The 12,512-nt window shown below is 44.5% G+C and overlaps 1 protein-coding gene across 3 annotated transcripts in view; it reads left to right on the top strand.

Moving 5' to 3' along the window:
* LOC116987017 (S-adenosylhomocysteine hydrolase-like protein 1) overlaps window positions 1-9,185 on the top strand; it is a 62,854-nt gene extending 53,669 nt beyond the window's left edge. For all 3 annotated transcript variants that reach the window (XM_033042902.1, XM_033042901.1, XM_033042903.1), the window contains 4 exons: window positions 1,672-1,740; window positions 3,619-3,697; window positions 4,255-4,375; window positions 8,037-9,185. In XM_033042902.1, coding sequence (XP_032898793.1) covers window positions 1,672-1,740; window positions 3,619-3,697; window positions 4,255-4,375; window positions 8,037-8,043 — 276 coding nt within the window. In that variant the 3' untranslated portion in view covers window positions 8,044-9,185. The remainder of the gene's footprint in view (window positions 1-1,671; window positions 1,741-3,618; window positions 3,698-4,254; window positions 4,376-8,036) is intronic.
* The last annotated feature ends 3,327 nt before the right edge of the window (window positions 9,186-12,512 follow it).

Raw genomic sequence — 12,512 nt, 5'->3', positions numbered from 1 at the left:
AGAGATTGAGGAGAGATTATTTATCATGTGCATCGGCTATGCATGGATGTTTGGTTTATTGTCACGTGTTCCGACATGCAGTGAAAAGCTTTTTGGTTGCATATGATCCAGTCAGCAGAAGGACTGTACACGATTACAATCAAGCTGTCCACAGTTTGCGGATGCAGCATAATCATAATAGTACTTTATTAGCCAAGTATGTTTTGCAACGCACAATGAATTTGATTTGCCACACAGACATACCAATAACAAGCACCAAGACGCCCAAATACATTTTTAACATGAACATCCACCACAGCAACTCCCCAACATTCCTCACTCTGATGGAAGGCAACGAAAGTTCAATCTTCTTCCCTTCTTTGTTCTCCCACGGTCGGGGCACTCGAATCTTCCGTTGTCGTGGCGTACTTGGCTCCCGCAGTCGGCGGTTGAGCCCTCCGCGTCGAGGCGATCGAGCTCCCGGATCGGGGGGATCTCGGCTCCCCTGTGCCGGGCGATCGGACCCCGGGTCGGGGCTGGTCAAAACTGCGACTTGGAGCTTCCCGACATCAGCCTCTACCCGAGACTGCGAGCTCCTCGATGTTGAAATCAGCAGGCCGCGTTTGGAGCATCGATCCCAGGCAAGGGATCGCAGGCTCCGATGGTAAGTTCACGGCCCCGCGGTGGGGCTCAAAGTCAGTCTCGAGCAAGGCCGCCAGCTCCATGATGTTAGGCCGCAGAGCGACTGGAGATACGACACGGAAAACAGTCGCATCTCCGGCAAGGTAAGAGATTGAAAAAGGTTTCCCCCGCCCCCTTCCCCACCCCCCACATAAAACAAAACAGAGAACGTTAACGCATACTTTTAAAATGCACTAAAAAAATAACAAAAAAAGACGAAAAGACAGACAGACTGTTGGCGAGGCTGCCATTGCTGATAGCGCCTCCCGGTGGATGGGACCATAAAGGGCATAATATTCACTGCAAGATAAAGTCCATTTAAAGATAGTCCGAGGGTCTCCACTGAGGTAGATGGGAGGTCAGGACCGCTCTCCAGTTGGTGATAGGATGGTTCAGTTGCCTGATAACAGCTGGAAAGAAACTGTTCCTGAATCTGGAGGTGTGCGTTTTCACACTTGTGTACCTCTTGCCCGATGGGAGAAGGTAGATGTGGGAGTGACCGGTGTGAGACTCATCCTCAATTATGCTGGCGGCCTTGCCGAGGCAGCGTGAGGTGTAGATGGAGTCAATGGACAGGAGGGTGATTTGTCTGATGGTCTGGGCCACAATTCTCTGCAATTTCTTGCGGTCTTGGATGGAGATGCAGATTATTTGTGCAGCAAGTAAGAATCTCATTATTCCGTTTCGGTACATATGGCAATAAAACACTTTTGACGTACACTGGCTATGCATGGGGGTGAGAGATTGCAACCTTCACTTGGTCCGCCCTGATTCGACGAATGCAATCAACCCGGTGTGCACAATCAAATAAGATCAAATAGAACAAGTTGTCCTACAACTTTAGGCTGTGCACACCATACGCTACGAAAGAGGCTATGCATGGATGTCACTGACCTGTGGATGTTTGTACTGGGTTTCTGTTTCACCATGTAAACACTGAAAAGCAATTGACTGGCGAGGGTGAACAACTTAAAATGTCCGCTTAATAATTGTCCTTTTTGTTTGGTTCAGGGTCGTCTTCTTAACTTAAGCTGTTCAACTGTGCCTACCTTTGTGCTTTCAATCACAGCGACCACTCAGGTAGGTGAATTGTACAAAGCAAATAATACAAGCACTAGAACAGGAAATCTGTCTCTCCGATAACCTCCATGTCTGTTCGTGTGTCTGTTTAAATGCCTCTTAAACATTGCCATTGTATCTGTTTCCACCAACTCTTGCAGTGCGCTCCAGACACCAGGTGCTCTTTATGTAGAGAAAAACTTGCCTCGTACATCTCCTATCTACTCTCTTTAAACCCCCACTCACCCTAAACCTATGCCCTCTCGTATTTGATCTTTGCAACCGGTGAAAAGGACTTTGATTGATTGACAGTTACAACTTGGTAACAGGTCCTTCTGCCCACCAAGTCCATGCCAACCATCAATCATCCATTCGCTGGACCACTGCCCAGTCCATCACCGGCTTTGACCTCCCCACTGTCGAAGGGATCTATCGAAGTCGCTGCCTCAAAAAGGCAGCCAACATCTTCAAAGACCCACACCATCCTGGCCACACACTCATTTCACCACTACCATCGGGAAGAAGATACAGGAGCCAGAAAACTGTAACGTCCAGGTTCAGGAACAGCTTCTTCCCTACAGCCATCAGGCTATTAAACACAACAACAAATAAGCTCTGAACTGCAACAGACTATTACTATTATTGCACTATATTTGATTATTTATTGAGTATGTGTGTGTATGTATATAAATATACACTGAACTTTTTTTCTTCTTTTTCTCTCCTGTTATGTACTATGTTTACATATTCTGTTGTGCTGTAGCAAGTAAGAATGTCATTGTCCTATCTGGGACATATGACAATAAAGCACTCTTGATTTGACTCTTGCCACTAGATCATTGTCATCCCACTTTCTCATCCACAACCGATACTAGGAGCAATTTGCTGAGGCCGATTAACCTACAAACCCAGACGTCATAATTTTCAGGAGCGGAATTAGGCCATTCAGCCCATCAAATCTTCTCCACTATAAAATCATGACTGATCTATCTTTCCCTGTCAACCCCATTCTCCTGCCTTCCCTCCTAACGCACTTACTAATCAAGAATCTGTCAATCTCCACTTTAAAAATATCCATTGACCTGGCCTCCACCGCCGTCTGTGGCAGTGCATTCACCACCTGATGTCTTTGGGATATGGGGGGATGGGGGGGGGGGGAACTGGAGCACCCTGAGAAAAACCACGTGGTCACAGGGAGAATGTGCAAACTCCTTTCAGATAGTGGGAAGTGTGGCTTGGTGTAGTGTGGTGGTGGGACATAAGATTCTGAAGTTTCAAAGGTTGTTTAGTTTAGAGATACAGCATGGAAACGGGACCCTTCGACCCATCGAGCCAGTACCGGCCAGCGATCGCCCATACCCTAGCTTAGTCTAGTTTAAAGCTACAGCGCGGAAACACGCCCTTCAGCCCATTGAGCACCTGGGGTCAGGATCGAGCCTGGGTCTCTGACGCTGCGTGAGAGGCTCTGCCAGCTGTAACCTTGACTAACCTTGTTTTCATACGTTTTGATTCTTATGTTGTTGTCGTGTGCTTTAAGAGCAGCCAGTTTCAGTCATCTCATGGACTGCATCTGGTTCGCGACGAAGATAAACATCCCCGAAGCATTACGTGTGGAAATAGACGCACACAGAAACCCATTAATCAACTCCAAGATGGGGCCAAATCTGCCTGAAGGGAGTGTTGGTTAAAACAGGCAGGTCTCTGTTACCTTGTCACAAGTCCCAGTGCCCCACTGTGGCAGCTGCCAAGCCAGTAAACCTCTTCAAAGGATAATGCGGAAATAGGAAAAACAACATTTAATCCCCACTTAATAAAAGGTCAAATTCCCAGAAAAGTAAATGGCTTTATGTCAGTCCAGCTTATTGCATACGTTAGTGACTTGAGCTGATCTCTGTGCAGGCTCTGGCTCTAATCGAGCTCTACAACGCGCCCGAGGGTCGCTACAAACAAGATGTCTACCTTCTCCCCAAGAAGATGGGTAAGCGGTAATGTCCTTGTTATTGAATAAGGAGAAATGGGAAGTGTGGCATGGTGTAGTGTGGTGGTGGGACATAAGATTCTGAAGTTTCAAAGGTTGTTTAGTTTGGAGATACAGCATGGAAACGGGGCCCTTCGGCCCATCGAGCCAGTACCGGCCAGCGATCGCCCATACCCTAGCTTAGTCTAGTTTAAAGCTACAGCGCGGAAACACGCCCTTCAGCCCATTGAGTCCGCATCGACCTGCAATCCCTGCACACCAACACTATCCTACACGCACCAGGCACAATTTACAATTATTCCAAGCCAATTAACCTACAAACCCGTACCGTCTTTGGGGTGTGGGGGAAACCAGAGAAAACACACGCAGGTCACGGGGAGAACGTACCCGTAGTCAGGATCGAACCTGGATCTCTGGCGTTGGTTGTCAGTTTGCCGTTGGTTTTTCGTTTGGTAAATAATTCAGTTGATGGCCAGGAAACTTGCAGTGGGTGTTGAAAATTCAGATGTCCTATACTTCTCTCCAGCAACTAACGTATAAATCTTGTGTCTGTACAGATGAGTATGTGGCCAGTCTGCATTTGCCAACCTTTGATGCTCACTTGACGGAATTGTCTGATGATCAGGCAAAATATCTTGGCCTGAATAAAAATGGACCTTTCAAACCGAATTACTACAGGTACAATCAAACATCATGGATCTTACAGTTGACGTATGCATTTAACGGCCTTGTTTAATGTTTCCAAAGTGGCATTGACCTAAGTTGACGGAGCAGGAAACCGTTGAATATCCTTGAGACCATTAGTCTTCAATTATGGCCATTATAGTTATTAAAACCTATATAATTAAAAAGTATGCCCAGTGCTGGAGCAACTCAACGGGTCAGGCAGCATCTCTGGAGATAGGTGACATTTCAGGTCAGGACCCTTCTTCAGACACAACCTCATCTACCCATGTTTATCCCCTTTAAGGATAAGGGGGAAATCTTTTAGGTTGAAGGATAAGGGGGAAATCTTTTAGGACCGAGATGAGGAAAACATTTCAGTGGTGAATCTCTGGAATTCTCTGCCACAGAAGGTAGTTGAGGTCAGTTCATTGGCTATATTTAAGAGGGAGTTAAGTTCAAGTTCAAGTTCAAGTGAGTTTATTGTCATGTGTCCCTGTATAGGACAATGAAATTCTTACTTTGCTTAAGCACACAGAAAATAGTAGGCATTTACTACAAAACAGATAAATGTGTCCATATACCATGATATAAATATATACACACATGAATAAATAAACTCAGTTAGATGTGGCCCTTGTGGCTAAAGGGATCAGGGGGTATGGAGAGAAGGCAGGTACAGGATACTGAGTTGGATGATCAGCCATGATCATATTGAATGGCGGTGCAGGCTCGAAGGGCCGAATAGCCTGCCGAATGCACCTATTTTCTATGTTTCTATGTTTTTGTTTCTCCAGAGTCTGCTACCTGACTCACTGAGTTAAGAGCCCACTTTCATGACCTAATTCATGACCTTTTTTACCAGTGGACATTTTTCATCAGGCTAGAAAAACGCCCCGACCTACTTGATGCCACAAGTACCTCCGACTAGCATCACGACCTACCTACGACCTAGTGACAACCATGCTGCGTGTATAAGTCAAGGGCAAACTCAGCAGAGGTCGTGAAAGTGGGACTGGCCCTTTACTCCAGCACATTGTGTCTTTCATTATAAACCAACATCAGCAGTTCTTTGTTTCTTCCTTAAAATAAATCAATTTTTATGCTTTTTAGTCATGACAGTTTAATCACTGCATTCTGGAGAAAATTATACAGTTCCCTAACAATTTGCATTGTCTATGGAGGAAAGTTTCTATTCTTGTAAGTCGACCAGTAACGAGTCGAAACATCTCACGGATATTTGTTCTGAAAATGTAGCCGGATTATTATCAGCCCCCCACCCCCCACAGCTGGAGAGTATCATTCTGTGCGTCTCCTACCCTTCCCTAATCAGAGTTTGCACATTCTTACATAGTTGTGGTCCAATCTCCCCAGCTGGTTGATTGGTATCAGGTCATTTGTATGTTTCACAAATGGCTACTTGTTTAGCGTTTAAAGAGATACAGCGTGGGAACAGGCCCTTCGGCCCACCAAGTCTGCACCGACCAGCGATCCCCGCAAATAGCACTATCCTACACACACTAGGGACGATTTACAATTTTAACAAAGCCAATTAACCTACAAACCTGTACGTCTTTGGAGTGTGGGAGGAAACCGGAGCACCCGGAGAAAACCCACATAGGTTACAGGGAGAACGTACAAACTCCATGCAAACAGCACCCGTGGTCAGGATTGAACCCGGGTCTCTGGATACTGTCATTACTGACTAATGCATACTGTCGTTACTGGCTAAGCCATCAGGGGGAGCTGTTTGCACATATGTAACATGCTGTAAGGCAGCAACTCTACCGCTGCTCCACTGAGCTTTCCCTAAATTGCTTTTCCCTTGCATTCTTCCTTGTCTCCTCCATCCCATTTTCTTCATCCACCCAGGCTAATGTGTGCCATAGTTCCTGCCTCATCCCACACTGGAAAGGAATTCTACAACATAGACAACTTGGTTCCAGATCATTATGGATAGGAAAGGTTTAGAGGAATATGGCCCAAACATGGGCAGGTGGGACTAGTGTAGATAGGGCACCTTGGTTGGCATGGGCCAGTTGGGCTGAAGGGCCTGTTAATCTGTGTTGTATGACTCTATGTTCACACTGACCCTGATGCTGATTTAACGTCATTGTTCCAGCCTTCGTCACACCAAATGGCTGAGATTACAGAATGTCAATGACACCTATTTAACCTTTAGCTCGGATGTTATCGTCTCAGCGGTTATTCTGCATGAAACACATTCACCGCAGATAGGGCAGGAAATGAATCTGATTCTTGTGGTTAGGATGCAGACTGTCATTACTGACTAAGCCATCAGGGGGAACTGTTTGCACATATTTAACATGCTCCACCTGCTTGTACAATGTTTAGCTTGCCACCATGTGTAGCCGTTATAATAATCCTGAAATCCCTGGAGGAAAGAATTTTAATGACTTAATAATCCGGTAATTTACAGCGCTACGAGAGTGACTTGTTCCTTGGGTTCTCATCAAAGTTATCATCTGACATTAATTCTGTCATGAAGGTGAACAGGTTGTCATTCAATGCATTCCTTTTGTGAACCACCTTCTGTAGGTCCTTGTGTCTCTATTCATTAAATCAGTTCAGGAAAGCTTCAAGGTGTTGACAATGAACATTCAAAATAAGATCATTGCCCACCGGGCACTACATCCTGCCTTTACTCGCATTGCATTGCATGGCACAAATCCACTAATAGTCTGCTGTTTAATGTTTCCTTGTGGTACAGAGTTGTACAGCACGGAAACAGGCCCTTAGGCCCAACTCGTACATGCCGATCAAGATGCCCCATCTAAACCAACCCCACCTGCCTGCATTTGGCCCACGTGCCTCTTATCACACACAGCTGGCATAATGAAACATAGAAAATAGGTGCAGGAGGAGGCCATTCGGCCCTTCAAGCCAGCAACGCCATTCATTGTGATTATGGCTGATCGTCCCCTATCAATGACCCGTGCCTGCCTGCTCTCCATATCCCTTGATTCCACTAGCCCCTTGAGCTCCATCTAACTCTCTTAATGAGTGTTGTAACAAGGAACTGCAGGTGCTGGTTAAAACACAAAAAGGCACACAGTGCTGGAGTAACTCAGCGTGTCAGGCAGCATCTGTGGAGAACGTAGATAGGTGACGTTTCGGGTTGAGACCCTTCTTCAGACTGATTGTAGGCGGGGTGGGGGGAGAGAAAAAAAGCTGAAAGAGGGTTTGAAGAAATTAATTTAGTTTATTGTCACGAGGACTGCGGCTATCCAGTCAGCGAAGATATTACAGGATTAAAATCAAACTGTCCACAGTGTACAGATACAAGATAAAGGGAATAACATTTAGTGCAAGATAAAGTCCAATTAATGATAGTCCGATGATCACCAATGAGGTGGATGATGGGTCAGGGCCGCTCTCTAGTTTTGGTGATAGGACGGTTCAGTTGCCTGATAACAGCGAGGAAGAAACTGAATCTGGAGGTAGACATTTTCAAACTTGTGTACGTACCTCTTGCCTGGTGGGAGAGGGGAGAAGAGGGAGTGACCGTGGTGAGACTGGTCCTTGATTCTGCTTCTGGCCTTGCCGAGGCAGCGTGAAGGATGGGGTAGTGTTTAATTGTCTTGGGTTGAAACAATGCCAAACATCCGAGCACAAGGGAACCCTCTTTAATCCAAAACAATTTGTTTCTCTCCAGGTATTAGCGGGACCAGAATCCAAATGGTTGAAACCAGGACCAAGTTGTCCGAAGCCTCAATAGAAGAATGTATAGTAGGAGCAAGCCTAGCTGTTTAAATGCTCGCTAAATGTAATTGAAGAGCATTTCTGCGCAGCTAGGCACCTTATTTCTTTAACAGCCTGTCTTTTGCTTGTATTTTCTTTTCTATTCTAATTACAAATGAGTGTTTTGATTTATAATTTACTGCCGAGAGATATAACTGTCTCACTGCATTGTGACAGTGCTGTCTTAGTGAAATCACTTGAACCTGTATGATATGATTGTTCTGTAATTTAAAATAATTATCTTTGTTTGCTTTGGTTTTTTTCCCTGTTAGTTTTAGTCCACAGCCTGAGCTTAAAGCTCAGTTTGGCCTCAGTTCCAAAAGATGCTCTTGATTTTAACCATGATTTTTTTTTTAAACCCCCCAAAAAAACCTGTACCTGGTGGTCATTGGATCCTATTTGGCAATTGCCACTTTTGTCGTCTGATACTTCTGTCTTTCCCTGAATCAGCGCTGACCGTATTTAATGACGAGTATCAAGATTTAAACTAACCAGTCAGTACAGAAGCAGCTGTAAATATCACTGGGTTACCAAAAACAAGATGTGAAATGGTTTTGTTTGAGAATTTCAGTTTTGCGTTTCCCTCTCCCTCCAGTGCTACCCTTGTACGCCTTAATATATCGGCACCATAAAATACTAAATTTCCGATCGTGAATCGTTTTCAATCAGGCAAAGAAAACAAAAGCTTGCATCTGTTAATTCGGTGGGGAAAAATAAGTTCGACAGGTCAGTCTTCGAATTCTGGCCATTTATATTTTGACAAAATCAAACTGGGACAAGTTCGTGCCATTATTCCACAGACACTTGTTGCATACAACACGCACACAAAACATTTCCGAGATTATGTACCGATTGTGATGGAGCTTTTTGTTAAAAAAAAAACCACCAGCAAAATCTTCAGAGCATTTTCAGAACCTTATACGAGCACTAGATGGTGACCTCTCAATGCTGTGCGTTTTATGTCTTTGAGGTTGGATACCCAATCGTGGGACCAGAAAGTACTTTCACTCCAGTTACATGAAAATATATATTTTAAAAAAAATAATAAAGAATTTTAAAATCATTATATAAACACAAATTGTTTTTACTCAAAAATGCCTCTTCTGTTTTATGTGACGTGACTGAGATGAGACGAACTATGTAGGAACAGGAACTGCAGGTACTGGTTTACCAAAAAAGATGCAGAGTGCTGGAGTAACTCAGCGGGTTCATGCAAGGTCTGTGGATAACATGGACAGGTGACGTTTTGGGTCAGGACTCTTCTTCAGACTACATTGGTTAAATTATTGGGTTGGTTATTAAGGGTTTAGTAACAAACCCAATTGGCCTTTTTCCAACAATCTATTAAATAACCCCCTCACCTGTGATCACCTGTTACCGGCCCTGCTCTGTCCTACCCCTCTTTCCCAGCTTTCTTTCTTGCCCTTCCCGCAATCAGTCTGAAGAAGGGTCCCTGACCCAAAACGTCACCGATCCAAGTTCTCCAGAGATGCTGCCTGACCCGCTGAGTAACTTCAGCACTCTGTGTCTTGAGATGAACTATCAACATATGGCTACATAAGCAAGAAACCTTCATTTCTGTCACTTTCTGTTCAGGTGCTGTATCTTTACTAGTCCCACCTGCCTGCATTTGACGCATATCCCTCTAAACCTTGTTAGGGAAAGGTGGTTAGGAATTATAAATAGGATTGACAGATTTAAAAAAAAATCTGTTGCAAATGAGATGTGAAATCAGCAGAATTGATTAAATGAAATTGTTGAATCCAGTGTTAATCACAGTGCCTTGCTGCAGGGCGAGTTAGCTACGCAGAACAGCGCAGGAGGCAATGGTGAGAGAGAGTCATATAGTACAGATAAAGGCCTTTCGGCCCAAGTCATCCATTCCTAACTTTTTAAACCTTTTTTAACTTGTTTCCTTTGGCTCTTGATTTCCCCTCCTCTGGGTGAACGACTCTGTGCATTCACCCTATCTATTCCCTTCATGATTTCTCACCCCTCAGCCTCCTGCAGTCAAAGGAACCTCTCCCTACAACCCAGGCCCTCAAGTCCTGGCAACATTCTCGTAAATCTTCTCTGCGCTCCTTCCAGCTGAGTGACATCCTGTAGCAAGGTTGACCAAAGCTGAAGACACTATTCCAAATGGGGCCTCGCCAATGTATTGTACAACTGTAACAAAGACTGGAACAAAGAATGGTGTCTGGAAGTTGGGGAACACTGAATGGAGGTGTTCTGAAAGCCCAGGCTTGCTTCCATCTGAAGAAGGGTCCAGAACGGTGCCTGTCCACACCCTCCACAGATGCTGCCTGGACCGCTGAATTCCTCCAGCATTTGTGGTTTTACTCAAAATTCCAGCATTGCAGTTCCTTGTGTCTCACTTTCTTCGATCAGTGAATCACTTGACCTTGGTAAGGAAGAAAAGTGCTGGAGTGGGTCAGGCAGCATCTCTGCGGAACATGGATAGGCGACGATTTGGGTCGGGACCCTTCTGGGGACTTGGAACATCGTGGTGTGGGCACGGGTACAAAGGTAAGGCCTCTGCTGAGGACTGAGGGGAGAAATCGGTGCGAGTCCAGCTGAGGAACAGGGGAGGGGAAGTACGGGGTGTTAGAGGTTACGTAAAATTGGAGAATTCAATGTTCATATTATTGGGTTGGAAGCTATCCATTCAGAATATGAGCAGCATTGGTGCTGGAAATAACTTTCAAGAGTACATTATTTTAATTGTTAGTGCTTTAAATGTTTCCTCCATTTAATAATTCACAATTATATATAACCATTTTTCCTCAATATGTCGCCCATTCCTTCTCTCCCGAGGTGCTGCCTGTCTCGCTGAGTTACTTCATCTTGTGTCTACTTTTATTTAAACCAGTATCTTCAGTTCTTTCCTGCACTCTTCCTGAATCCCATCCCTTTATCATGCACGCTCTTTGTATAACTTTAGCCTATTGTTACCTGCTTCCTAGTTACAGTATTGGGGGATCATCAAGAAGTTCGGTGCCTAAACTTACCTGTTGTTTTGATTATTTCTAGAGCTTTCAAGAGAGAGCTAGATAGGGCTCTTAAAAATAGCGGAGTCAGGGGATATGGGGAGAAGGCAGGAATGGGGTACTGATTGGGGATGATCAGCCATGATCACATTAAATGGCAATTGTGGCTCGAAGGGCCGAATGGCCTACTCCTGCACCTATTGTCTATTGTCTATAAAATGTTTAAAATCACTGCTGTATAAAAACTGATTCCTACAAGTGTTGGAAACAAATGTTGTGTGGGAGTGAAGATAGGCACAAAAAGCCAAAGTAACTCAGCGCGTTAGGCGACATCTCTGGAGAAAAGGAATAGGTGACGTTTTGGGTCGAGACCCTTCTTCAGACTGAGAGTCAGGGAGGGAAAAATGAGCGATATGAAAAGATACATAGAACAAATCAATGAAATGTACGAAATGAAAAGAAATATCAAAACCAGCATTGATGATCAAGGAAACGTGGAGCCCACAATGATCCATTGTTGGCTGTGAAGATGGTGATGAGGAGTGAGACAGTGAAACTCTGCAGGATGACATTAACCAATATGGCGACTAGGATGGTTGGAGAGGGGATGCAAGGGTTACTTGAAGTTGGAGAAATCAATATTCATACCGCTGGGTTGTAAGCTGCCCAAGTGATAGATGTTCCTCTAATTTGTGTGTGACCTCACTTTGACAGTGGAGGAGGCCCAGGTCACAATGGGAAGGGCAGTGAAAGTGTTTAGCAACAGGGAGTTGACATTGTGTGTCGTTGTACATCGTGTGGTTTGCTGCAGCCACAGTCCTTGAATCAATAACTTCTTGTCTGCTGTAGATCTGCCCACATGCAAAACCAGCATTAATATAACTGAGCTGTGCACTAGTTTTAACCAAAGATCTTTGGTTTTAACGAGAATTTAATCTGTTTTCTTAACCACAACCGCAGTCATATAAGGGCTGCTTTGTTCTGACGATGAGAATGATGGCCAATGGATGAATTATTTAAAGTCTCAATTATCTTCATCTAATTTGGAAATTAGCTCATTGATTTTTTTCAGACTTCGAGACTAATGTTATGCATATTTGATTATTTTTTTTCCGTTTTTCCCCCTTTTCTTTAATGGAATGCTGAAGTTAATAATGAAATTAATCTCAAATAGATTTAAGATTAGCACAGTGGCGCAGCAGGAGAACTGCTGTCTCACAGCGCTCAGAGACCCAGGTGTGATCCTGACCTCCGGTGCTGTCAGTGTGGAGTTTGCACGTTCTCTCTCGGTCAGTGCGAGTTTTTTTTTCCTGGGTGCTCAGATTTCCTCCCACATCCCAAAGACGTGCGGGATTGTGGAAAAATTGGCCTCTGTAAATGGCACCTGGTGTATAGGGAGTGGA

This window comes from Amblyraja radiata, chromosome 24 (assembly GCF_010909765.2).
Source record: "Amblyraja radiata isolate CabotCenter1 chromosome 24, sAmbRad1.1.pri, whole genome shotgun sequence".
Taxonomy (NCBI): Eukaryota; Metazoa; Chordata; class Chondrichthyes; order Rajiformes; family Rajidae; genus Amblyraja; species Amblyraja radiata.
The sequence above is the reverse complement of the archived record's forward strand: the minus strand, read 5'-3'. Positions and strand labels throughout refer to the sequence as shown.